This window comes from Rhea pennata, chromosome 2 (genome assembly GCF_028389875.1).
Source record: "Rhea pennata isolate bPtePen1 chromosome 2, bPtePen1.pri, whole genome shotgun sequence".
In the NCBI taxonomy this organism is placed as follows: Eukaryota; Metazoa; Chordata; class Aves; order Rheiformes; family Rheidae; genus Rhea; species Rhea pennata.
The window spans coordinates 152,223,367-152,251,162 of NC_084664.1; the positions used below are offsets into that span (position 1 = coordinate 152,223,367).

The 27,796-nt window shown below is 42.9% G+C and overlaps 1 protein-coding gene across 1 annotated transcript in view; it reads left to right on the top strand.

The window, feature by feature from the left end:
* The first annotated feature begins 9,834 nt into the window (after nucleotides 1-9,834).
* Nucleotides 9,835-27,796, top strand: part of FER1L6 (fer-1 like family member 6) — a 79,354-nt gene continuing 61,392 nt past the window's right edge. The window contains exons 1-6 of the mRNA XM_062568564.1: nucleotides 9,835-9,854; nucleotides 18,070-18,152; nucleotides 21,258-21,384; nucleotides 22,468-22,522; nucleotides 22,623-22,754; nucleotides 23,989-24,051. Of these exons, the coding sequence (XP_062424548.1) occupies nucleotides 9,835-9,854; nucleotides 18,070-18,152; nucleotides 21,258-21,384; nucleotides 22,468-22,522; nucleotides 22,623-22,754; nucleotides 23,989-24,051 (480 nt within the window). The remainder of the gene's footprint in view (nucleotides 9,855-18,069; nucleotides 18,153-21,257; nucleotides 21,385-22,467; nucleotides 22,523-22,622; nucleotides 22,755-23,988; nucleotides 24,052-27,796) is intronic.

Genomic DNA, 27,796 nt, shown 5'->3' on the forward strand with positions numbered 1-27,796 from the left:
GATATAAAAGGCCAGGACTTCAGAGAGGGGCCACCAGGTGACATTTGAGGACAAAGCCCTGGTGACAGAGGTAGGGTTTGCATTTTCTATTGACATCTCGCTCAGGACACTGACTACTAATCCCAGCTGCCATGCTGGAGAGGGGAAGTCTGCTTTACTGGGAGCAGTGGGTGAGAGTTCACCCCTGGTGCTCCTGTGGAGCTTTGCATCAGCTTGTGTCCTTCTTCATCAACTCAGGGCAAAACTGACACTGAGTTGCTTGGTGGAGAGCCTTGATGTACAGCTAAGTTGATCAAGCTCATAAAAGATGTATTGCACTCATGTGAGAGTCAGTGCAAGGGCAGTGAACCCCTTACGTCTGGGCTCTTCAAGTGAAACCCCCCCAGATAAAGAAAAAAAGCAAATTTTTTTTTCTCAAAACACAAGCACTCTACACAATCTCTCTCTGTTTGAAATCTCTTTCTGTTGCTTTACAAAGTTTCATGTGTTTGGTGTTTTTACGACCTGTTGCCTATGCTGTACTTGCTCCATGGGGGTGGGATTCATCTGGCAAATGTAGACGTCTCGTGCATCTAGACTCCCTTTGCAGCTGATAGAGACAAATGGACGGTCCTGGAGCATGAATCATTTGTTCCATTTTGCCTCCTACCTGATGCCGATCACCTGGGAGGTAGCAGCCTCCCTGTAGATGTCTCAGGTGAGATGAGAGGAATCTGTCACTAACGTCTAGGTCTGCAGCAACAGATCACACTCAGATAAAACTCATCTTTTGGCTTTATGGGGCATCAACAGAAGGATAAGGAAAGGAAGGCTCTGAGGCAAACAAAAGCACTCCCGCGCTTTCGGACGGAAGTGCCGGCCAGGGGAATGAGTTGGATCCAGCTAGCGTAAGTGAGGAAACCGGTGGAGCTGTCGGCGAGCTGTGCTCTTCGCATCAGCTGAGCATTTGGCTTAGATTTCTTTTTCTATATGCATTCATATTTCCCACTTTACAAAGTCACCAGGCTTGTTTCCTGGGATTTTTTTTTTTTTTTTAACTGCACCTTTGTAAATGGCAAAATTGCAGCCAAGTGTATTTTCAATGCTAGGTCTTTGCTATTGCTGCTTTCTGAGGTGAGGTAGATTTTCTGGGTGTTTTATAAACATTCTGAAATATCTGCTCTTTTCAGTGGCAATGGATATCTTAAAGTTTGGTGTTTCTGGCTGTGCAGGCTGGAGCCACATATGAAGTCTGAAACCACCATCAAAATAGTCTTTTATTCAATCTGTACATGCACCCTGAGGCTGAGACACATGTTCTATCTCATCAGTAATAACTCTGGTCTTGTATACTCTTAGAAAATACAAAGTAATTTGATTTATTTTAGTCTGCAATGACAGACACTCAAGTTAAGTCAAATTAGTTGTCATTCCCTGCAGCTATGGGTCTGTACTGATAAAAGCCAACTCAGCTGTGTGTCTGAATCCTTTTCACTTTGACTGTGCCTCTTCCAAACCGTCCAGTGCATCTGCAGGCTGGAGCTGTGGATGGCACTAAAATGATACCCCTGGCCTGCAGGCAGGTGGATTTAGCCATTACCGCCAGAAAAACTGCTCTGGTGGAAGTGGCTGACAAAGGCACGTGTCTCCTGCAAAGAGCTCCAGGCAGGAAAAACTACCTTTGCTGTGTCTCTGCTGACGGCGAAGGTATCGGAAATTTCTCTGTCTTCCTCCGAGAGGGATGTTCTGGGATATCATCGCTGAGAGCTAACAGCAGTATCATCTGTCCATTCTTCACACTGTTCCTGCTAACGTTTGCAAATGTCCACTCACACTAGGGATTTATTGGTCATGGTGAATTACAGAAGATAAAAAAGAGAATTTCTGCAACGCATAGCTTGTGACAAAAATAAGCAATCCTTTCTAAAGCCTAGATCAGATTTCACTCCTTGTTTTATTCACGTGCTTTATCTATGTCCTCAGTAAGCCTGCCTTTTGAGAGCAAACAGATAAGAATTGTGAGCTGTGGTTTGTATTCTAGCCTCTCCACGGCCATCAGCTTCTCTGTTCCTTGATTTTTCTGTGTTTGAAAATGAGTTTATGCTTGCCCTTGTAAATCCATTTGAAATCCTCCGGAAAAAAAGCATTACCACTTATTATCAGATAGCCCTTTCTGCCGCATTACTGAGGAAAGTGTGCAGAAAAAGAAAAAAAAAAGGAAGTGTCTTCTTCTGCAAATGATTCATAACTATATAAGGTTTCTTGGAAGCTGGGTGGGATTATTAGCATGGCTTAATTTTAAGTATTAAATATGAGCCAAGCTCTTTGTATTGTCATAGCAGGGCAGGATTACTCCTGGGAACAACTCAGATAATACTGGCTAAGCTATGAAACGGTGTCTGGAAGGGCCTCTTTCTCTTCCCTGCTCTATCAGGGAGCCTGACTACTGATGGGCAGCAGGACCATCCCTTTCTTGACCTGATCAAGTGCAAACACAGCGGGTGATTTTTATTTTAAGGTTGGGGCGATAGCTTTATTTATTACCACTCGGCAGTTCTGTAAGGGAATGCTGCACGCAGAGAAGTGGATCAATTGTACTAGAGAAGATATATTTTCAAAATAATAGATATGGTAAATGTCTTCAGTGATTAATTGCTTTCCTTCTGAGTAATATGAATAGGACATTATTTCTCTGTGTGTTTATACAGAAACAGGCACTTTAGTCGTTCCTCCAACAATCTTTCTTCATATAATAATCTATATCTTATTTCACGTTTGCTTGCTTTTCCTCTTTATTAAATGACCCAGTAAAATATCAGTGAAATATGAAGTACAAAGCTTGCAGAGCTGATCCTTTTTGAGAAGGCTAATTCCATTTTTTTTAATTTGAAAATAGGACATTGAGCTGAGAAAAAGACCACAGTTTTCAACCTGTAAAAAATTCTGATATTTCAGCGTTTTCTTTTCACAGTGAATTGGGTCACAACGTTGAAATATTGACATACATTTCACGATCCCAAAACATTTTATTTCCCACCAGTTTAGCACTGAGCTATATCTGAATGCAACTGGGGGGGCTTGTAGTATGGGTTGCTCCTGCTTACTCTTACGCAGGAGACAGGCTCCTCACCAGACTACACAGGCAGCTATTTTTAAGTGGCTATTCCCATCTGTGATACTAACAACACTGGTTGCGACTGCTGGTGTTTGGAAGTCAATAGCTTCTAAACAGCTATTGAGCAGTACCACAGTGACAGGAAGTGTTTGCACGGGTAAACCTAATATACTCATTATTGACAAAGGGTGATTCATACTCCAGAACAGCAAACTCAGGTGAGCTGCACCCTGCTAAGGCAGGCTGCTTTCAGGGGAGACTGATGAGAAGCAAATACTGAGACATAAAGCTGTTTATCTGAGGCAGTAGTAGTGCTGTAGTCGTTTTATACAGCCTTTGTTTGAACAGCTTCCCCGCAGTCCCCGCACAATAAAGGAGCGATAGCCATGGGTGATAATATGTTGATGGCTATGACAAAAGTGTAGAGAGATGTTTGTCTGGAAAACCTTCAGGCCTTCTTATCTGCAAGATACAGTCTGCTTTGAATGGTTTTGTTTGGAAAGCCTGGGCAGGTTGCACACCTTCTTTTTATAAGTTTCAATTTTCTGGTACCAAATGGAAACTGAAGTTCTGTAAAACCAATGAAGAGACTGATTTCACCTCCAATGTAATAGGTTTGTGAGAGTTAGCATGGAGCTCATGCCTGTGGCTGACCACCACTACTCCTTGGTTAGCACCTCCAAAAGGTCACCTGGTGCTCAGTGGCAGCAGTTCCTTGGCCCATACAGGGCTCTAGAAGTTCCTGTAGATTTGGCTTGGGCAATAACCTAATGTTCTACAACTAATCATGTTCCAGGTATCCAAGAGGATATTCTGGAAAATATGACTTCTAAGGGCTAGCATTTCATAACCTCATTGAGCTACACCATGAATAAAAAATTAATACTTAGCACTCTAAGAAAAGAGAGATTCTCATTCGAAGAGATACCAGAAATATCTGCAACTAACCTCTTTATCTACTGGTGTCTTTCACTCTGGTTAACAGCTGTTTTGTGGCTTATGCGGAATAGACTTATGATGGAAAGGTAGATTTAAAAAGAAAAGATCCAGTGTTGGTGATGTAAGATTGCAGGGAAATAGGAAGCCAGGGAGTGTTGCAAGCATATAGGCAGTGCAAAAAATATGACTTTGATCACATACATATGCAGCTGTGAGTGGAATTACATCACATGTTCAAGATTGCCAGTAGCTTTTGGCAAAACTCCATGAGGCTAACCTACACCACCAGTACATCTGCTCCTCAGGGCCCCTGTGTGTGTCTGACAGGTTTCCTGATGTTGGATCTTTGTATTTGCCAAGGACTCAGTGAGGTGAACTACAACCTTTCTGAGGTCAAAGTGAAAAGAATAAGAAAAAGGTTATCTGAAAGGTTGTCTGTGGGGTGGAGTGACTTTCGAGAAGACTTGTGTTTAGACACTTTTGTTTATGGAAACCAACCTGCTCCTTCTCCTGAACAGTGTTTAAATTTTGTACCTACTTGATAGTGGCTCTTACCACATAGGTAATAAGCTCAACTGCTGAGCATTTCCTATGGCAAACTTTATTTTTTTTGGTTATATTCCTATGTCAGAAAGGATTCATTTGATATTAATATATCTCTGCTGAAAAGTCAAGGGTTACATTCCAGTGCAAATAAAGAACTGATAAAACCAAAACATCTTTGCAAATGTCCTTGCTTGACTGTCATTCCCAGAATATTTCGCTGCATTACAGGAGCATTTCCAGAGACCCTGCCAGCAGGTTGTGGTTTGTATCAGTGGGCTGCAGTTTTGGGCCACTTCTCCTAACAGTGAGATGCAAAGCTCTGTACTGAGCAGGAGGCAGAGCCTTCAGAGCATGCAAGAGTCCACGGTTCTCCTTCTGCAGGTATATTTTTACGGTTCTACTTATCTATGATGAGCAAATGGCTGGTGGTGCATCAATCCTGGAATCCAATTTGGGCTGACAAGGTTTGGCATAAAATAGGGCAGCTTGAAGGATGTTTCACATTCAGAGCCCAGGCAGCCTTTGATGACTGGGGACACATGGATGGGAGAAGAGAGGAAGAGGCATTCAGCCGCTGTGGCCCAGTCCACACCCTGACAAGACCAATGTCTAACACAGGACTGCTCAGCACAACTGCGTCCCAACTTTGCCTCTCTTTGTGCACTCAGTCCATCCAGATGGGACTTAATTATTCCTCTCCTCTTCTAGCTCCACAGTATTTTGCTGACAACTCTTGCCAACAATTCTTTGGAAAATAGAAGATTAACTATGTTGGGAGCATAGTAAAATAACAAGCCCCTAGAGGAGAGAGAAGATGCATAGTCGAGCTGCTTGCTAGTAAAGCAAGTGCAAAAAGACTGAGTTAAAGGTGATATCGCTTGGCAAAGCACAAAGTTGTGGTCCCCCTGGGTGGGACATTGAACATAATTATTCATTTTCATAATGCATTTATTTTGGTTTTCAAATCTGACATCTTTTTCAATGCATCAAAGCATCTGGCAGTTTGATGTTCAGTAAGAAACACACTCCTTGGCAACTTTCTCGAGGGCCAGCCAGGACCTGCGGCTGTCGGCAGGCTCTGGCTCCGTCCCTTGCTGATCAACCTCTAACACATTCGTCAGAGCTACTGGCAGCCTCAGGAACAGGCACCTTGGCTGCCGTGGTCTGGTACAGGCACTTTTGGATCCACGCGTCTCGGCTCATGATCCGCTCTGAAGCATCACTTATAAAAGTCAAATGCTGCTTTTTAAATGAGGCTCTATCAGACTTCTTTACTCTTTTTCAATTGGATCATTAGCTAGATGCCTCTGCCTAGATTTTGGCATGTGGATCACTCCCTCATAAATTACAGTAATCTCATTTTTAGGGCCAAGCTATCACTGAAATAATGCATCAATTTATACCTGCTGAGGAGATGGCCTATTTAAGCATCTCATTTTTTTTGCCAAAGTATTACTTGCTCTCAGATAACATTGTTCCAACACTTCCAGGCCTCCTCAGCAGGGGGTGATTTACAGCGCAGGTGTTCTAGCATATCAGAGCAAGAATTAACTCTTCAGATTATAGTTGCTTGTATTTGGCAGCAGCGTGCCCAGCCTGGGATCAGTCCAGCAAAAGGCATCAGGTCCTTCAGGAGTTCAAAGATGATTGAGAACAATATTTTGCAGCATTTTGAGAAACCTGAACCAAAACATACTTGATTTCTAAGTGCCTGTACTAGTTGCAAGGATGCACTTTGTTTAAGGGACTTTTAATTTAGATGCACAGACCATGTCTATAAATACTGTGGTTTGTATCAGAGCACTTTTCTGACAACACTGAAGTCTCCTGGTGCTCTTCCCAAGGGACAGGTAAATATTTTAAGTCCATTAACTGAATGGGCCATCCAAAGCTACATAACATTTCTGGATGTGGCAGGAGTGAGGCTGGCAATAAACTCCATATTGTGATTTTTCCCATCCACGCTGCTAGACCCATTTATTTCCCTGTAAATCTTGGCTCAGCCCAGGTTTGGTCTGCTGTTTGATGAGAGAAGATGGGCTGAGTCATTTTTTTTAGCATATTGACTATTGAAAACCTCCCCTTATGTAAGCTCTCCAGTTCCTTTACACTACTAAATGTTTTATGACTTGGTGCTGGGCACAACTCCCATTCCAGTTTATCAGACAGCTTATGGAAACGCCTCCTTTGTAAATATGAGAGTTTTCTGTCCAGCCTCAGATTCGTAAAATGAAAAAAACTCCCCTTCTGCAGCTTGCAGTGGTGCTTTCAGCTGTTCCCATGGCATGATGCAGATCGTTGAGCAGGCTAATTACCGCTCTGCATCGCCCTGCGAAGCAGAAGCAGCACCGGTGCCTGGCTCATTGCCCACTGCTCCTCTTTGAGAGGGGATTTCTCTTCAACAGCAATGAGAGTTGAAGAGCTTGGTTAGCCTCCAGGCACTGCAGAAAAATCAAGTTCACTGAACATTATCAGGCAGGGATTTACTAGGGGGTGGAGAAGAGAGGGATGATGCAGGGAAACGTGGCCCCCCAGCTAGTGTTTTGTGATATATGATGAATATTTTGTGAAGGCAATGTCCTTGTGGCTGCTCAGTACCACTTCCCAGCGTTAACACCATAGTTCAAACTGTCCCCTTTATTTTATACTGATTTTAATGTTTAACTCACAACTTGTCTTCATTTTTGGCTGACCCCTCAAAGACTGCTGTCCTGAGTATGCATGATGCCCTTCAGGGCACTTTGACTGTGTGGCAGCAAGAGCATCCAAGTGCTCTATAAACATCGGTTGATTCAGTGCATGTATAGTCACATATAGGCAGTCTGCGACTGCCCTACTTGTTGCACGGTAGCTCTGGACATGTAAACCTCAGGAAACACGAACAGGTATTACTGTAGAAAGGATAGCAATGGACAAAGCAGATCTGTGATCCCTGCTGGCAATGAGTACAGAAGATACCACTCTCGTGGCCTTTCCTTGCTGTTACTTTATTCAATTATAAAATTGTTGGTAGGACTTCTTCCTCATGCCAACTGCTAACCAGTCTGGAGGCACGTGGGCTGGTAAGTTGCGTCCATTTTTATGTCCATACCTTTCAAGATTGTACCTTGTCTTTTAATCTGAGTGGACAGCCCTTGAGCAAAGCAGATGCAATAAAAATATTTGAGTGTGGTTGGTTTGCTCCTATTTGCACATTGAGCCTAGGCTGTTGAAGTCTAGTATGTTTGAAAACATGTCCTATGCAAAAGAAACAATCAAAACACACCTAATCTCCACTTTCTCCTTCTTCCAAACCAAACATCTTCTCTTTTAATCAAGAGTTGACAAAAATATTTGTTACCCTCTTTAGAAAAAAAGAAAAAGAAAAGTCTTGATTAGGACAGAGCAAAAGGTGAGCCAAAAATTTGGCTCAGATTTTGCTGCTCTAGTACTGATTGGGTGCTGAAGGAAGAGTCACTGTTTCCAGCTGAGCAAAGGAGATGCTTGCTGACCTGTTGCAGATCTTCTGGGAAATTTTGTGCAATTAAGAAAGAAGCCATTTGAGACCCAGATGGCTTTGCAGGCTGGCAGCCCAGCATGGAGGCTTTCATCTGTAGCAAGGAAATTTTGACTGTCTCCAGGAACATTAGTGAGCAAAACTCATTAGCTACTGATGGGGGATTTTGGGTGTCCAGGACTGCCTCTCCCCTGATAGCTTTTTTCCTCTAGAGTTGCCAGTTCAGTTTATCTAGTTGCAAATTTCCGGGCAATGCAGTGAAACCATCCTATATTGGTAATGAATCATTTCTGAATTCAGCCCCACAGGAGAAACATGGTTGGAAGTTCTGAAATTTAAAAGTTTGATACTGCACTTTTTTGGACGGTTTCAGGCTGTGAGCAACCTCCCCCTGAGAGTTTTTGTGAGCTACTCACAATGTTTAGGATTGCATTTGGAAACAGTGCTTTAAAACCAAATTTGGTGAATTAATTTTAAAGTAGCAGCACTATATGGTATGTCCCAGAGAGGGCCACTGTTCTGGTGTCAGCCAAGCTACCCTGGACTTGAAGTGCTATCATATACTTTGTTTTTTCCTACCAGCGTTGGTGCAGCTGATACTTTGTACTGAAGAAATTACGAAGTATTTTGAGGGAGCTAGACAGCTAAAGCAATGGTGGCCACCACCCAGAGCATATGCACGTCATAATCCCTAACTGAGGCATGTGCTGGTGCCAATTTTCATTGTTACTGTTGATTTAATCTTTACAATGGCTTTTTTGTGTGAGAAACAGTGGGAAGGTGAGAGAAAGTATACAGAATTTTGGACTTGGCTGATCACTCGAGTTAAACAAAACAGCATTAAGTGTTTTTATCTGCTACATTTCTTATTTGAGTAAAATTGCAGATGCTTCACATAATCTGTGAACCTCAGTACTGCAGTGAACTTGATGATATATACCGGGAAGGATGAATTCACCCTGCTGGGATTTGAGTGCATAATTCCAAAGGTATCCTTAAAAAGGTGTTTAGCCTAATGCTAATAGATTGCCCTTTCAGTGGGTGACTTCCTTCTTAATTGTATCTCAAAAGATTAAGAAGATAGGAAAATAGTCTTTTGGGAAGGTCTTTTGCTTCTGTAACCTGTTCTCTGCAAGGGCTGTAGTAGTAGCTGAGTTATGAGCGGAAAAAGGGAGAAAATAGACAAAATTAAAGATGTTCTTATTAAATAATAACTGAATATGCATACATAAATGCAAATCATAATATCTGGAAGTACTGATATATTTACTTGAAATCAATGCTTCCTATTGAGTTCCAGAATGATAGTTTGAAATGTCCGGGACACAAAAAGCAGAAAAGCAAAACTTCCGTTAGATGCCACCATTTTTGCAGGGGATCACTCAGTTTTAAACACTGGAAGACCTGATTTTCCAGGGAGTGATTGCACAGTCTACCTAAAAGTCACTCCCTTTAAGGTGTCTTGGTAGGCACGAGGATCTCAATGTCCTTTTAGCTAGAGATGCTGCTGGTAAACAGCACGCGGCTCGCTGGCATGCTCCTGCAGATCACCGCAAGACATGAGAGGTGTTAATGTTTGCCCAGGGAGAAATTCTGGTGTGGTTCAATGTTTACCGACTTGCCCAACCGGGCACTACATTTGCTACATGCAAGTAGATGAATCTTAAATACAAATATGAGCTTGGAGAGTCTGTTCATGGTGTAATAGGGAAGAAAACCTGGAGGAGAACCGTTCCTGAGCAGGATGGACCCCTCAGCGATGACACCGCCATCTCACAGGTACATATAATGCTCATAAGGGATCCTTCCAAGCTCTGATTTTATATTCAGCTAATCATACTTAAAGACTTCTTGAAGGAAAGGAAAATAAACAAGACCTTTAATACTTACTTTTTGGTAGCAGAAACAATTACTGTTGCTTGTATTTATCTATTCCATACTGCCTGGTGCTTTATATAATCATCTCTATCTGTAGAAAGTCAAGGCAAGATTTTCTCAGACCACCTGATGGTCTCATCACACCTCTGTGTGATGGCTCAGGCCCCCTTTGGAAAGGGGGGAATGACTGTAAGAGGTGCAGGGACAAGAGAAATGAACCTCTCCTGTTTTTATTTTGTGGATGTATGTGTTCATATTTAGTAGGTCCATTACCCAGCTCTTGTGCCCTGACATAAGAATAGTTATGGAGCACAGCCCTGGTCACAGAAAGTGACCATTTGCTATCATGACTTATAATATATAAGAATGCTAAATGTATCAGTAAAAAGCTGTTGTTTTTCTGCAGAAGGGGCAGAGTTTGAAAGAACCAGGGCTATATGTCCTCAGGTAAAAGGTCCACATTTGCAAAGGGCTTCTGCTGCTTCTCCGTTGTCTTGTAAGCCATGTTGGAGGCGTTTGCAAAAGAAGTGTGCACACTTCAAAAGGTTCAAATTACAAGTTGTGCAGGGTGTGCTTGAACAAACCTGATATTTCCTCTTTCAGATTATCTTTTAGTTAGTCAGTGTATAAAAGCATCTAGGGAAATAGTACTTTTGAATTAAAGTGCTAAGAATGTGGGAGCAACTGGGGTAAGGTCTCTTCAACCCCACTTTCTGCCTCCCTAGAGGTGCCACGGCTGGATACCTGGGGAAAGAGTCTGTGAAACAGAGTGGGAATCCTGATCTTAGGAGTTTCGTGCAAAGAGTTTCTGAGCCAGGTGGACATTCAGCAACCCTGTCAGCAATCTCCATACATTGACCTGAAACATTTTTGAATTGTTTGGTCTCAATAACATTCCTGGCAATGTGTGTTGTGACTTACAGGAAAACATTTCCATTCTTTAGTTTCAAGCTTGTTGCTTGATAATTTCATGCACTGCTCCTGCTTTGAGGCCTCAGGACTGAGAAACTGCAAATACTTGTTCATCTTCTCCATGTCATTTGTTGTCTTGTAACCCCATTCCAAACTCTCCTTCAGCTCCAGTTAGACGATACAGTAAAGCCTCGTACCTAATCTGGAGTATGATAGTCACATGAGGCAGGGCTAATTGGGCATAACTCACTTTCCACCTCCAATGTGTTTCAAGACAGGATTAATTTTGCAGTGTGAGGCTTTATACTGGGTTAGATGCAAACGTGTATTTCATGTTCTGATCATTTTGACCAAAATGTGGTTATGAGCTCATTCCCGAGTCAGATCCAGCATGACTGCTAGGTGATTCAGCACTGTGCTGAATAGGTTTTGGGGAGTCTGGTTACTGAATCAGGATAAAGTACCTGACAGTATGCTGTGCGAAGCAGTCCCGCACTGGCAAGGGAGATAAATTAAATGAATAAACAGCCAAAATATTCCTTTGACTTCTATAATCCTGAGAAAAGAATGCATGAAATGAGTACTTTGTTTATCGTTCATTAATGTGCTTCCTGCTTTCCACTTGACCAAGTATATAATGGCTGTTTTGTTCAGCCTTTTGCAACAATTAAATTTAATGCAATAAATTTTTTCCATGAGACTTCATTTATAAATATAAATGAGATACTAGCTGAATAAAAACTGTTTCTGAATTAACTAATTTTGCTTACAGTACAGTTTTAGACTAATTAAGTTTTTTACTCTGAAGCCCATCTTCATATTTTAATTATGTCTTATTATTTGAAATGATCAGTTTAAATGATGGGATAATTTACTTTTCCTTTCAATTTCCTTGACTTTTATATATTCTAGACGTGATAAAAGGAGCCAAGCATCTTTCTTTCTTTTTACATAAAAAAAACAAAAGAATTAGGTTCTTTTCGTCTGGGTTTATTCAATGAAAATGGGAACTAATCATGTGGAGTTAATAATTCCCCAATGAAATAGTGTTTGATTTACTACAAAATTCTGTGGAAAAATAAATTTTATTGAAAGAAGCAGAATTTTAAGGAGGCACAAAACTACATGCAAAAATGCAGACCCTTCTAACAAATTTTACATTCATGTGTGAGAATGCGGAAGCATATTTTTCTTATTTCTTTGATTTCCAATATTTTCTCAGGTATCAAGGCTGTCATGGTGCTCATAGGTTTACAGTCCTTAGGAGCTGGCTCAGATCTGAGCTGCACAAGCATCTGACCATCCCTAGAACTAAATCATTTTTATGATACCCAAAAGTTTACCGAAACTGCTGCTTCCAGTGAGGAAGGGACTCTGTGGGAAAGTGGGGCATCTGTCTCGGATTGTCTGCTGCCAGGAACATGGTGGTAGCTCACTCACACTGACTCTACGAGACTTCTGAATGGTCTCCGGAGGTGCTCTTGGCCAAGATAAAATTGTTTCCATGACTGGCCTCTGTGGTTTCAAGGATCCCAGAACCATAAAATCACAGAACAGTTGGGGTTGGAAGAGACCTCTGGGGGTCTCTGGTCCAACCTCCCTACTCAAAGTAGGGTCAACAAGCAGGTTGCCCAGGCTACATAGAATCATAGAATCAGTAAGGTTGGAAGGGACCTCTGGAGATCATCTAGTCCAACCTCCTTGCTCAGCAGGGTCACCCAGAGCACGTTAGACAGGGTTGCATCCAGGTGGGCTTTGAATATATCCAGATGGGTTTTGAATATCAAGGACAGAGACTCCACAGCCTGCTTTGAGCAACCTTTTCCAGTGTTTGACTACCTTCAGAGGAAAAAAAAAATGTGTTTTCTTAGGTTCAGACAGAACTTTCAGTGTTTCAGTTTGTGCTCATTTCCTCTCATCCTGTCACTAGGCACCACTTAGAAGAGTCTGGCCTGGTCTTCATTATGCCCTCCCTTCAGATATTTTTACATGTTGATAAGATACCCTCGAGTCCAGAAGATTCTTGGCCTTCTTTACCACAAGGGCAAACTTCTGACTTATGGTCAACTTTGCGTCCACTAGGACTCCAGGTCCTCTTTGCAAGACTGTTTTCAAGCCGGTTTGCTCCCAGCCTGTATGGTGCATGGAGTTATCTCTTCCTGGCTGCAGGACTCTTCCCTTTATTGAACTTCATGAGGTTCCTCTCTGCCCATTTCTGCAGCCTGTCGAGGTTCCTCTGAGTGGCAGCACAATCATGTGGTAGTTACCTGTCCACTATCCTAGCCAGGAAGATCCTGCCTTCCTGCTTTCATTCCTCTGTGGTCACTGCAAGTGTGGTCCACGTGCCAGAAGGCCATCACAAGGCTCATGCCTACAAAAATGGGCCTTGACAAGCATCTTGGTCTAATGCAAGGTTAAGCCCAGGAGTTGGTTTTGCCTGAATGGCACAGGAGGTAGAACACTGTGTAAAGAAGAAGGCCTTGTAGAAGGGAATTGAGGTCCCTCCTTGAGTTACAAGATGAGGTTAGACTACATGCCTGAATTTAGATAGCTCAGGTTGTTCTTCTGCCTTTATGTCCAATGGAGAGAAACGTATTTCCTGTAATCCTAGAGTAAATGTCTAAAATGAGTTAGATAACCCACACTCTAGAAGTGTCCATCTGTCTCCTCCAACTGTGAAGGCACCTAGGATGGCAGAGGTAGACTTCTAGCTCAGATGAGATGAATTGCTCCCCTGACGGTAGGGGGAGGAAATCTATCGTGCTTGTCCTGAATTGAAGGTTGAACGTATTATGTGTGACTTTTCCTGAGGTAAAAAGGTATTCTCCTGTGATAATTTTCATAGGACATGGAGCACTGGGAACATTTTTCTGGAAGAAGAAACTAAGTTTAAACAATGAGGGAAAACTCCAAGTAGATTCAGTGTTTTGTAAGATCACTCTTATTCTCCTTCTGGCAAGTCAGAAGTGCTTTTTTGATAGTTTTCCTTTAAATTAGATCACAAATTGCAATTAAATGATAGCTGAGAGAACATTATGCAGAACAAGATTTGATCATGAAGGCCTTGTGAACGGACTGCTTAAATGAAAATAAAAGGACATGAAAGGATTTCTTTGGAATGCTAACAAGCAGGAGAGATGAAAGCTGCCATGGATAAGTACTGATGAGAGAGGAGTATGAAAATGAGTGAACTCAGAGTACTAGTAGGCCGGTGGCATTGATAATGGGAAATGGACCCTTGCTCTTCTAGATCCCTGCTTCAAATCCAACACAGTCCGAGTATAGTCAAAAGCTGGTGTATGGCTGGTGCCTCGCTCTTGTTTACTGTTTGTATCATGTAAAGATCAACGAATCACAGTCACAAACTAGGCCCCATATTGACACTATACATATGCAAAAGAATTAAGTTGCCCTTCTCCTCCAGACTTTTTACAATCTAAGAAACTGTTCCAATATGAAATGAGTTGAGAGACTCAGTCTCATTTGTATTAAGCAATGTTCCTGATTAGCTGAGATTATTGATTTTAAATTGCTTCTAATCAAGCATTTTCAATAGGAAACCTCCAAGATAAGCTTAACAGTAGCCTATAGGAACTTTTCTACCATCTTCTCTTTGGCCACGAATTTCCTTTATTATATCTTAAATTAGCTTGTTGGTTCTAGACAGGAACAAAATCATTATTCATATTTGCGTATCATGTAGAATATGGGGACTGAATCTTCACTAAATCTTGTCAGTGCTACTGTGCTACCCCGACAGCAATAACCTCACCACGGGTCAAAGAGAGATGAATGAACTTTCCTGCACCTCACAAGATCAAGTCTCTCCTGACATCCCAGTTTTTTCCAGTGTCATATTTCTTCCTTGAGGACAGTCAGGAGATCCTGCTAATTCTCAGTCTTCTTTTCACTGTGGTGAAGATATCTGTAGTGTGAACTATGCATAGAGATATGGTCAACAGCAGTAAGGTGGTGGCAGCCACGTGGCTGTGGAGAAGGAGAAGGCATTGGGAGTATCACACTGATTTGTCCTCATTCTTGCACCCTGGTCAAAGGGATCTGATGACTTGCAGTCCCACCAGTAAAGAATACCTGCACATCACATGTGATGGCACTGGCTTGGGAACAAGCCAGCAGCTCTGTGTAACAGCTGAACCACTGTTAGGTGGAAAATAAATACCAAATATTACTGCTGCTGGGCATTGCCTGTGACAAGTACTATACTTCAGCGGTTGGCAAATTCCTGAAGCTTCATCTTGTGTCTGCAGAATCCCTTATCCCCTTTCCCCCACCAGCAGGCTTTTGATTAATTGGGCAACACAATTTAAAGGAATAAGAACGATTATTCTGCTCCAGAAGTGCTGTGGCAGGCTGCTGGGAGAAGGCAAGCTGCTAGGATGCTGAGGTCCATGGGGCCATGTTCATGTCCATGTTCAAGGACATGGCAGTGCCATTGCATTGCAAGACATGGGATGACAGGCTCCAGCACTGGGCTGCAGAGGTGGTGGAGTGAACATGAATGAAGTGAGACAGCTCCATTTGGTCCATCACCCTTGGTGTAATGTCAACAGCACTTTGCCAGGCCTTAGGGGTTACACAAGGAGCATTGGAGACACCTCTCCTCACGACACCTTTGCATCTTCCTAGAGATGGTGGTGAAGAGACCTTTCAGAGAGACCTGGACAGGATGGAGAGTTGGACGAAGAGAAACCTGAGGTTCAACAAGGGCAAGGGAAAAATAATCCCATGCACCAGTACAGGCTGGGGGCTGACCTGCTGGAAAGCAGCTTTGCAGAGAAGGACCTGGGAGTGCTGGTGGATAACAAGTTGACTATGAGCGTATGAGTGTACCGTTGTGCGTATGAGTGTACCGTTGTGGCCAGGAAGGCCAATGGTCTCCTGGGGTGCATTAGGAAGAGTGTTCCAAGGAGGCTGAGGGAGATGATCCTCCCCATCTCCAGTACTGCATCCAGTTCTGGGCTCCCCAGGACAAGAGAGACATGGAGCTACTGGAGAGAGTCCAGCAGAGGGCTACAAAGATGGTTAGAGGACTGGAGCACCTGCCCTATGAGGAACAGCTGTGAGAGCTGGGCCTCTTCAGCCTGGGGAAGAGAAGACTGAGGGGGGATCTTATCAATGTGGATAAGTACCTTCAGGGAGGGTGTCAAGTGGATGGGGACAAACTCCTTTCAGTAGTGCCTTGTGACAGGACAAGAGGCAACGGGCACAAATACAGGAAGTTTCACCTGACAGAGCACTGGCACAGGTTGCCCAGAGAGGTTGTAGAGTTTCCTTCCCTGGAGCTATTAAAAACCTGCCAGGATGTGATCCTGTCTAACATGCTGTAGGTGACCCTGCTTGAGCAGGGCAGGGTTGGACTAGATGATCTCCAGAGGTCCCTTCCAACCTCAACCATTCTGTGATTCTGTGGCAAGCACAGCTGTGTGCCTGTTTTAGGGATAACAGACGGGTGCGAGTAACCCATATATGGGACATAATCAAATTTGGTGAAAATGTATGGAAACCTGGAACTTTCTCTTCTTGGTGATATTTTCACAGTTTTATTGAGAGGAGGAAAGAAAGAGTAATTTTCCAGTTTTCAGCAGCTGATTAAATTGATATGCTGGCACTGAGGTGAAAAAACACCCTTTTTGGAAATTCAGAGAAAACCTACTCTTTTTTTTTTCTTTCCAAAAGAACATTATTTCTGTCAAGAAAGTAATATTGTTAGAACAGTCTCAAAAGGTTTTAATGACTTTCCTAAGCATGTCAGGCGTGTTGCCCCTGTGCTCTGGCACAATCTGTGGAGCACATATGTTATCACTGGATGACAAGTAGCTTATGTCTCAAGGTGATGGATTGTCCCTATTGTGAAGGATAATTCCTTCAATTCCCTGAAAATACCATTTACTTAGCTTAGATCTGTATAGAGGAGATTCTCTCCAGCAAATCCTGTGTGTGTAATGAACTTTTTTTTTTTCTTTTTGCCAAAACCCATATGGAAGTTGTCCATTCTCTGCTATAGAGTCAAGCATTGGTGATATTCCTCTTGGAACAGGCAGCTCAGCTGAATTTGCTTACTCTGAATAGGGCATTTAAACCTTATCAGATTCCCTTTCCATTTTTTAATAACTTTTTCTTTAAAAGCTAAACAATCCTGGAGTTTGCATGTGGTTTTGGATGTTTGAGCTTTGATTGCTCTCAGGTTTGCTTAAGTCACAGGTATCTGCTGCTTTGGGCTAGCAGGGCTACATACTTTTCCAGAAAAGTTCTTTTTCATTCCTACAGCAATCTAGGCATATAATTCCTCTAGTGACAGGAGAAAAACATGTGCTGAGAGTTTATTATCACTGCATGCTTGTGGCCAGGCATATGAAAGCTCCCTGCTCCTGCACAGGCCTGATAGGCAGGAGCCTGATAGTTGAGACTAAAACTGAGTGAATATAAGAACTAAGGAAGCCTTAATGAGACTGTGAGTATAAAGTCACTTTAATCAGGCATGAGCTAAGAAATGATCCAGCTAAATCCCCACCAGAGCTTTAACTGGGTTAGTTTTCAGCTGGATTATTCCCCTAATCAAGCTTAGGGAGAGGTGACTAGAGGCAGGCAAGGGCTGCATTTGGTGGTACCTGTAACTAATGCTGGACTGAAGCAGCCCTGTAATACAGCTTGAGGAGAAAGCCCTTGTCCAACTCCAAAAGTAAGAATAAGTAAATAGTAATAAATAAATAAATAGACTGCAAAAGCTGTTACGGTGTAAGTGCCGCTGGCACAGTGGGTCTCATCACAAAGGAAGCTTAAATAAATGCTTTAATGCTGATCTTAATTCATGGGAAAACTGTTTTTGACTGGAACCAATTATTTGTTAGATGCTTTTATCTCTGGTCTCTTCAGAGGCAGAAGAATTGTGGTGGGGGGAAGTCAACAGGCCTGAAGGCTTGTTGGGACTTTCCTTTCTTTGCCTCTTGGTTTGCAAAGAAGTTTCAGTCCCCCCGTGTGCTGCCCAGTTTTAAAGTGAAACTAAATTAGGTGAAGCACAAGACCAGAGTGTTCCTTGTTTGCTTTCTATAAAAGGAAAAAAGAGTAAAATGATCTTACTGGGAAATTAAAACTCCTGCTCAACAGGTCCTTGAATTAAACTAGATTCAGCGCATAAAAGGCCTGGAAGGTATTGCAATGATGTTTTTTCTTTACTTTTTTTCAGAAAGGGGCTGTTTGCTGGTATGAAGCTAAAGAAGAAGAAAAAAGGCGAAAAAGGTTTAACTATTGCAAACAAAGATGCACTGGGTAAGGCCTCATAAATCAATACTGCAGCTGGTGAGAGCAGGATAGGGACTAAATTACATATAATTTCACAGTGAACACATTTGAATTGTCTTAGGGCTATTGGCTTAGTAACTGATAAAATGGGCAGTAAAATCCTTATCACTCTCAAGCAAACAGAGAGCGCATTCCTTCTGCACTGGCTGTTTCGTTACAGCTGCCTTCAGATCCTGTGAGACCAGACTGATGCATCTGATGATAGAGCAAAATTGAAAAGTTAGCCTGGATCTTCCCATAGAAAGGTTACAGGTTTTGAAAGACTTTTCCCTACTCTAGTGATAGATAAGTCATTGCAGGTATGTACTTCCATCCAGAAGATCTGTTTCTGCTAGAAACCACAAGGCCACGACCTGAGTTGTGAGCGATGGCTGAGAGCTTTATCTAGCAGCAGTTCCTCCTCTTAAGTGTGTGCAAAGGTTTGCTTGTTATCTTTATCCAGCTGGTCCACAAGACACACAGAGGTTCCTTTTTCTTCTTCCGAATTCACTGCTAGTTTCCAAGCTAACAAGATGTTCTCCTGCATACCCTCCCATTGCTGCTGCTCCTCCCTATCCAAACAGTTCTCCCTTTCACCTTCACCGCAACTAGTATTTCAGCCAAGCAAATAATTCCTCTTCTGTAGTTCTATGTTGTAGTCTCTTGCCTCAGATTTCATGGTGTCTTTTAAAACATGGACTCCCGTGTGTTTGGGGCAACCCATGAACTGCATGTACTGCAATAAACAAGTCATCTGTATCTTGTACTACTATTTGACAGAAACAGAAATATTTATTTTGTGTCATAAGCACTATTTAACTGGAGGATGCTACTTTATAGCAAGCGCTTTGGGCTTTTGCAGCAGAGAAAACCAAATACCATTAAGCTTCCTAGTAATTACAGATATTTTATTTTTTTTTATCTTACACTCGATAGGATGTATCATGTTCTATAAGGTACACTGTACTCTAATTTGCTTCAGTCGTCATCCACATCTCTGCAACCTTTTATTTCAAATGTTTCTGTCTTTGAATCATCTGATAGATTGATGTCTTAATGCTGTATCTTCATGTATTTCACTAGTGTCTTTATTGCCTGAGGGTCTGAACTAGCAAAGATACAGAAATTACTGGTTCTCTTTTGTCTTGATTGAGGTTTTGGGCTTAGTTCACCTACCAGGGCTATGTGCAGTGGGGGAACATGGTTGCTCACTGCACCCTTTTCATTTTCTGTCATTGGGTCAACAGAGGGGGATAATTCCTGCTGATTAGTTATGCACAACAGGCACAACATTATTGAGGAAAAAAAGATACCTACTCAGCAGCTAAAATGTTAGAAAAATGCAACTTTAAAGGGAAGAAATCTTCGAGAAGACATTGCATCTTAATGGAAACGAAGTGGAACTTACAAAGATTGGTCCAGGCAGCACATCGCACTGACACATGCCTGGTCCCAGCTGAGTCGGAAATTATATCTAATTCAGCCTACAAAGCAAATAATACAGGGTATTGCAAGACTATAATCAAACAGCCTGCTCTAGAGTAAATAGGATGTGGGAGGTAGTCATGGGAACATGCTGCTACAGATGCAGAGCAAATCTGTGGGCAGGCACTATGCCCTCAAGGGGTGAAAAGCAGGCAACGCTTACATGCATGAGGAGACACTCTCCCTATGTCCTGGGAAGGCTGGACTCTTGTCTTGTCTCCAAAGGGGCCATTGGAGAACTGTATGGTGTATGAGATTGCTAGTGTAGTGATCTTTTTTGAGAAGTTGTGTGTATCAGCTCTGACACAGAACTGCGCACTAATGGGGCTACAGGACGCCTTGGCTGGAGCTGGCTCGTGCCTTCTACCTTGGAGCACAGGCAAAAGTCACACCTGTCTGTACCTGCCTGCAACGAGCCCTTCCATGTAGGGGCTTATGGAAGGCAGGCCAAAAAAGGCACAGATGCATTCAGGCATGAGAGCTGTAATTAAGAAATCCAAGCGAGGCTTCCTGTACCATTTATGGTCCTTTGCCATCATCACTACAATTTCTAAGTGTCCCGCGAGTGACCATACCTTTGCAAAGAGGTGGGGAAGCACCATTACAACCCTTTCTCTAGGTTTGTGATTGGAGCACAATGTCATAGGGTACTTACAGAAAATGCACTTGGATGTGTTTCCTCTCATTTAAGGCAGGGATGTCTCCAGAAGGTCACCCAAGCCACTGGGTATTTCTGACCAAGTCAACCTTACTGTTGTGGTTACCATTTGATAACCTTCAGACCAGAGACTGTTCATGTCCAGAATCACTAAATGCTTCCTACTTATAAATATCAATATCAAAATGAATTACAAGTGAATTACAAGTGAACCTTTACCCATAACACACAGCTCCCTTCCTAAGACAGGCACTGAACACAGGCACACTAGGCAAGGGGCAGAGACACTGGCAGGATTTCTGCTGGACCAGGAGGACAAAACAGAGTAGCGTGGGGATGGCTCCTCTGGCCAAATGTGGATGCCTACATACGAGCTAGTTGCTGAGATTCTCTTTAGTCAGAAAAAAAATAGGCACTTCTGGAAGTAATTCATGTCATCTCACTATAGCTTTCTACAAGAGATCACCTGAATCATGTTCTCTTTTTCTGTGCTTAGTCTTCTAGTCCTTTATCTCTGCAAAAGGGAAAGGTAAGAAATGATTTCCAGGCTAGGCTCCACTTTGGACATTTGGAACAGAGAAACCACAAATGTAGACTAGCTACTATTAAGTAGTATATGAAAAAAAAACAGCAATAACCTGTCCCACCATCTTTCTACCAGATGAGAAGTGGAGTAGTTGGGTGCTTCTGGTGTGCTTGTGCTTGATGTGGGTGCACATGGGGTTAAGAGAGGGGATGCAGGTACTGTATATACAGAATATATGTCTTTGCACAGAAGGGGGATTACTGCTGTCGTCAATGTTGCACAGCACAAACCACTTCTGTATCTCTAATTGTGGCAACCAAATAAATAAAATAGTTCATGCTGCTGAATTCGCTCTGCTCCAGGCTAACGTTTTGCAAGCAGAAATCAAAGGGGAATTTATTCTCCTGATTGCTTTGTTCACCAGATGATCACAATGAAAATGAAAATCTTCAACAAGAAACTCTCAGAAGACAAGGAGAGGGAAAGGAAGACCTGATGAGCAATGATGCATCGTCCAACGTTTTTGCGTCCTTAAGCCCAAAGAGGAAAAGGTGCTGCTTGGCATATATTACCTCACATTCCCCCATACATGTTTTCTGTCCTTCTCTGGAATGGTATTACCACAGAGCAATACATCTTCTGACAGAAAATGTTTGCTGACAGCACTGATCTCTCCACCCCTGTATTTCCGCATGTCAGAGTGGCATGTACTTGTCAGCAAAATATTATGTGCTCAAGACAGATTGTCACCAGATGCTATCCACTGCAGAGAGAGATTGAAATGGATGCTGAGAGAGCCTGAACTGTGCTGCTAATGAAAATGAACCAAAGGGGGCAGGAGCCAATATGTTGTTGATATAGTTGTTCATAGGGTTGTTCATAGGGGGAAGAAATAGAGACAAGTTTAATGAGATCAGCAGGTGAAATCATTCCCATACAGGATGCAGCACTAGGCTGTGCAGATGGAAAGTGTTTCCCCATTACCAAATATATGAGAGATGGAGACAGAGATCTGGAGTGATGTGTCATGCAAATCCAGGTATGAAATCTTTTAGTTCTCAAAGAGTGATACCAAATTCTTCCGTGTTAAGTATCTATCTGAAATGGATAAGAACCTCCCATCTTCTTTTTATGTTTCGTAATAAGCAATAAGAAAAGGTTAAAGACACACTGGGTGCTGTTCTGGGAGAAAGGTGGAATTGCTCGACCACCCACTGTGGTGCCTGCCAAGTTGCTGGTTTCAGAGCTGAGTTACAGTAAGTGTCCTTGCATGTGTTCTGAGCCCCTGAGAGACAGGAACAAACACAGTGTAGCCAGCTTCAAATCAAAGAGGAGGAAGCTCTTTTGCATTGCTTTCCATTTGCATTGGTCTTGTCCATGGGCAGCTACTGTGGCTCAGCTTGCTGTGCAGCTGTCATCTAACCATGGATCTGAGTCCTTGGACTACTGTTGTCCAAAATGCGTGTCCCAATGATGGTGTCAGAGTGACTGCTGGTGAAATGAAGCCTAACCTCCACAACAAAGCTACCTGTCATAGACAACGCAGGCTTAGTGACATAAAGTCTTTTCAATGTGTATCAAAGCACTATCTCTTTCCCAGAGATGCCCAATAATCTGATCTGTGATTTAAACAGGGCAAAGCTGGTGCCCAGAATTCATGAGGAGGAGATAAAAACCCAGAACTACCAGGTGAGTGTGGGGTGAGGGCCTTTATGTGCTTCTGCAACCTGTGGGTGGGCTGGATCAGAGGCCAGGAATGTGCATGGTGTCGTGTCCTTGTTCCCCACAGATTGCTATCACCATCATCGAGGCCAGGCAGTTGGTGGGTGAGAACATCGATCCTGTGGTGATCATAGAGATCGGTGATGAGAAGAAGCAAACAACAGTAAAGGAAGGCACAAATGCCCCTTTTTACAATGAGGTGGGTGCTTTGCCTTGGAGAAGGTGTTTCCTTTGGGTCTGGTGGTGATGGTTCTGGTAGCTTGAACAGAGATGGACTAAGTTGGCAACACCTATGTATCTGAGCAGTGAGGTTTGTCTAGGAGCTGCTTAAGTTTCAAGCCTGGCAAAGCACAGGTAAAAGCTCCATTGGATTTAGCTCTCTCTTCACCCTTTGTCTTCTCAACGTCTGTCCATCCTGATTCTCCATCACATCCTCCTCTGCTACTGCTGTCTTTCTGCATTTTCCAAATGACCCATTTGGGAGGTCTTTCTAAACTGACCCCTAAACTCCCTCCTCTACTGTTTCTCCACTTAAACCTTCCCTTGAGGCTTGCTTTTCCCAGCTGGTGATAAACGAGACCAAAACACCAAAACAGCTCCTAAAACAAACAAAAAAAACCAAAACAAAACAAAACAAAAAAAACTCTGGGCTTCTGTATACCTTCCATCCCTTTTGACTCTATCTCCTGATGCTGAGTGAGCATCGGGGCATATGCAAGTGGCAGCGCTGTGCAACAGGAGGAGCAGGAGAGAGGCTGAACGGTGGCAAACAGGTCTGGGCCACTGCAGTGACGAGCAGAGAGCAGGGAAAAGGGCTTGCTGTGCCCACCATTGCCTCAGCAGCTCACTAGGGCTGTGTGCGATAACCCAGAAGGCCAAATCAGGTTGCTAGCAGTGCTGGCTAACAGCAGAAGGGTCTGCCCAGTAGAAGAGAGACATGGAACTACTGGAGAGAGTCCAGCAGAGGGCTACAAAGATGATCAGAGGACTGGAGCACCTGCCCTATGAGGAACGGCTGTGAGAGCTGGGCCTCTTCAGCCTGGGGAAGAGAAGACTGAGGGGGGATCTTATCAATGTGTACAAGTACCTTCAGGGAGGGTGTCAAGGGGACGGGGACAAACTCTTTTCAGTTGTCCTGTGTGACAGGACAAGAGGCAATGGGCAGAAATCGAAGCACAGGAAGTTCTGCCTGAACGTGAGGGGGAATTTCTTCGCCGTGAGAGTGATGGAGCCCTGGCACAGGTTGCCCAGAGAGGCTGTGGAGTCTCCTTCTCTGGAGATCTTCAGGGTCCGCCTGGATGCAACCGTGTCTGACATGCTGTAGGTGACCCTGCTGAGCAGGGTGGTTGGACTAGCTGATCTCCAGAGGTCCCTTCCAACCTTACTGATTCTGTGATTCTATAATTCTGATCCACTGTCCCATTTTTCCACAGTACTTCGTGTTTGACTTCGTTGGACCGCAAGTGTTTCTGTTTGACAAAATTATCAACATCTCTGTAAGTATGTAGGAAAGCTCAGCACTGTAAGTAAAGAGCAATTGTTGTTTGTGTCACACTGGCTCTAAATGATTCTTCTTGCTGTAATTAAAAAAGAGGAATAATTTTGGGTGCAAAGGGTGCTAGAAAGCATGAAGTGTATTGAAGAACAGGAAAGGACAGAGGAGAGAAAAAGAGGAAAGGCAGCTGACGAGTTTGAAGGGATGTAACCCTCAAGAGGATTAAGCGTGTTTTTTCAGGAGCATTTTTTTGCTGTTAGCTTGTCAACCTGCAAAGCAGAAGGAAAAACTTCACCTTGTTTAATAAGCATTGCCTCCATCTCCTTATTTTCAAGCTGCCATTTATTTCGAATTACTGAGCTGAAACTTCTGGCTTATCTCAGTTCCTCAGATACAATATGGTTCCTGACTAGAAATATCCAGGTACCTTATCCTCAATAGTGGCTCTCGCGCTGTCTGGGACTTTCAGTGGTGTTAGTTTGGAAGGGGGGATCTGAGTCTTCAGTGCTGTTCCCAGTGCTCGCAGCAAGTCAAATCCCAGAGGAGCATTGAGGCATCTCAGAGCAGCCTCGATGGAAGACACACACACTCCTTTTGTCAGTCTATTGGCTAAATAAGCCCCTAAAAACTGCTGTGAAGTTTGTATTGGGTTCCTGCAGCACTGACAGGCTTCAGGTGTAAAACCAGTGAAGGCAAAGCATTTCTCAAGCTCAGTTCCTTCAAAGTGACAAGAGAGTGTGAATTCACCAGCTGGGATTAAAGGGACCCATTTCAGGGGGTCACACAGGGACATTAAAGGGACACAGAGTTGCAGTCTACTGTGGCCTGTGAAACAAATGTCCCCTTGCCGTGTGGCTCTGTGTGTCACCTCAGCCCCCACCTGACAACCAGCTCCGAGCTGCACCTGCCCCCGGTCAGAATGTCTAAAAGAAATGCAGATATGGGGAATTATGTACTGATTTATAGTCTAAGAGGCTGAGTCTAGGAAGTCATGCTGATTGTCTTAGCTGAGGCTCTGAGGGTATATCACCATGTTTAGCAAACTGAATACCTACCTTGAACAAGGAGATGAGTACAGTAAGAGCTCACGTGCCATATTTGGATTAGTTACAAATATCGTATGCTAAGCCCTTCATGTGGAGCCATGCCAAAGGTGCCATCATTTGTCTAGAGAAATGACCAGTGAGTTGCTGCCCCAGGGAAGGTCCTTTTTTTTTCCCTGAAGGGCTTTGTCCATTTCCAGGAAATCTGTACACCAGAAAAGGGTCTATGCCAACCTGGCAGAGCCAGGCGATGTACAGGAGCTGTAGGAAGGCGTCTGTGTGAAACTTCCTCAGAGGCACTCACCATATAACTGCTCTGCTGAGCATCTAGTTTAATGACTGCTCTGCTACGCAAATCAAAACCCTTCATTTACATGCCCAGTTGGGCAATTAGATGTTTAATTCCATTAGTAAGCTAATAGTCTGTGTCCTAAAGTCTAGCTCAGATCCACTGTGCCACATGCACAGTTCAAATACACAGAAATAAAATTTGTACCTAGGTAGGGTATCTGCACATCTAACCTTCGCTTCTCCCTGAGGACAAAGTTCTGATGCTGTTGCTTGAACTGGGTTCCTCTTTTTGCGTGGGAGGGGATGTCACCTCACAGTTATGGCTGTTATCATAGCATACAGTCCCAAGCTTCTGACACGGTTAGGGCCAGGATTTAATGTCCCAGGGGCACTAAATCTTTTGTGAACTGCTGCTGCTTTGGGCTGTAGAGTCCCTTTTCTCCAAGATATGGCCAGTTCGTTGGATCTTGAATTCTTCTGATAGTGCTTACATGTGTCTAGTGATAAAAGGGAAAACACTGGTTCAAGTGTGCTGTAGATGGGAATATGCCAGTTTTATCTGGTATAAATCAGCATAGTTTCATCAGTCTCAGAGAAAGGATTTGATTTATATCAGGCGAAGATGTAACACCAAGGATTAAAAAAAGGTCTCCAAGAGGAAAATGACATTTTTAAAGGAAATGGTAACCCAGGGCAATGCTCATATGTACTACTGAAAACAGAAGTTCTAGACCTTGGAACACAGTCTTGGAGAAAACAATGTATAAGAAGAATAAAAACAAATGAGTGAGGAAATGTGTGCTCCTATGGAAGGAAACTCTGGGGAATGAAAGTTTCCTGGCAGTTGCTCAGCCTCAGTTTCACTTAAGGAGATACAAACACTGACAGCTTCCAATATTAGTAATCATTCATGCATTGAATTCACTTAATCTTGGAAAACAAGCCCTGTATCTGGAATCTGTAAATGAAAAAAATCTGCATTTGGAAGCTCAAGGAAAACAAAAAAAGTATCAACCTGTTGTTTATCAGTTCAGCAGTTCATCTAGCTACATTCAAATCCTGCATTTGGAGGTAAAGTAAGTTTATCCATTTCTCAACACCTGCTAATGAGTAGATTTTTTTTTTTTGTAATTAATATCTTCCAGTGCATTCCAGCAGTCTTATAGCAATGCTTACCTACTTTGTTACCTTAGAAAAAATATACTTGAAAAGGAGTACCAGGAAAGATACAGAACACTAACAAAAGCAGTGAGGTATTCCCTTAGCACCATTTTAAGGCTACTTTTTTTTTTTTTTTTTTTTTTTTTTTTTTCCTGTTGGAAACAGTTGGTTAGGGCAAACTCCTACTCCCATACAGTTCCTCCAAAGCTGTAATTTTGTTTGGCTTTAGGATGGGACTCATCAGGTTTTGTGGTCCCCTCTCCCAAGGGCTCCAGTGCAGGGTGGTCAGAAGGAGGCTGGTGCCATGATAGGGCCTGGCCAGATCAGAGCTTCAGGAGAGCAGCACTAGTGCATGAGACATTTGCTGTCACACTGCCTCCTCTCCCAGAAAAAGGCCACTTAAGTTTTATCTTCAATAGTAGGGTCAAATAAAACTGTTCCTTTGTCTGCTCTTGATTTTTTTTCAGTCCCAGAAGCCCTTTCTACACAGAAGTAAGGAGGTGACAAGTGAGAATGATCCTTAAATCATAGGGGCACAGTGACCCCAGGTCTTTAACTGGAAAGGACACAACATTGCAACTGGCAACCTCCCGAGTTTCTAGTGTATGCTGGTGATGGTGGCTGTGGTCTTTAATTTAGAGCATAGATTTCCTGTTCTTGGAGAAAAATGCACAGAGTGAATCGTGACAAATTCAAAGCTAAATCCAGAAAAGTCCTGTATCTAGGACATGCAAGTCCAAGGCCAGGACATGAATCCTTCCAGATTCCTGAAATGCTCCAGAGGCTGGGATGTTTGGCTCCAGGATTTGGATTTAGCCCCTGTGACTTTGGATCCCAGGGGTTTGGTTTATCTTTGCACTTTGGCCAAGGTTTGTCAGAAGATTCAGCCCACTTTCAGTAGCTTTTCCATGAGTGAAGGCTAGATTTCAGCCTTTTAAACCAATCTCAAACCAGATGAGATGTCTATTGTTTGAAAATTATGGTTCTAGAGCCAATCTTCCCTTAGGATATGTTGCTAGCTTCTGCCTTGTCTATGAACTAAAGCACACATTTACTCACAGCAATCTGAAAGCATGTATTTGAAAGCCAGACACAAAACTATACAGATCCAGGAATTATTTAATAAAGTAACATTATTAATTGAATTGAATTATATTAAATTACATTAAACTCCTTTGCTTACAAGAAGGATAATGAGATGGACTCATTTAGGCCTGCTTGCCATCTCATTTGTACTCATTTACATCTACA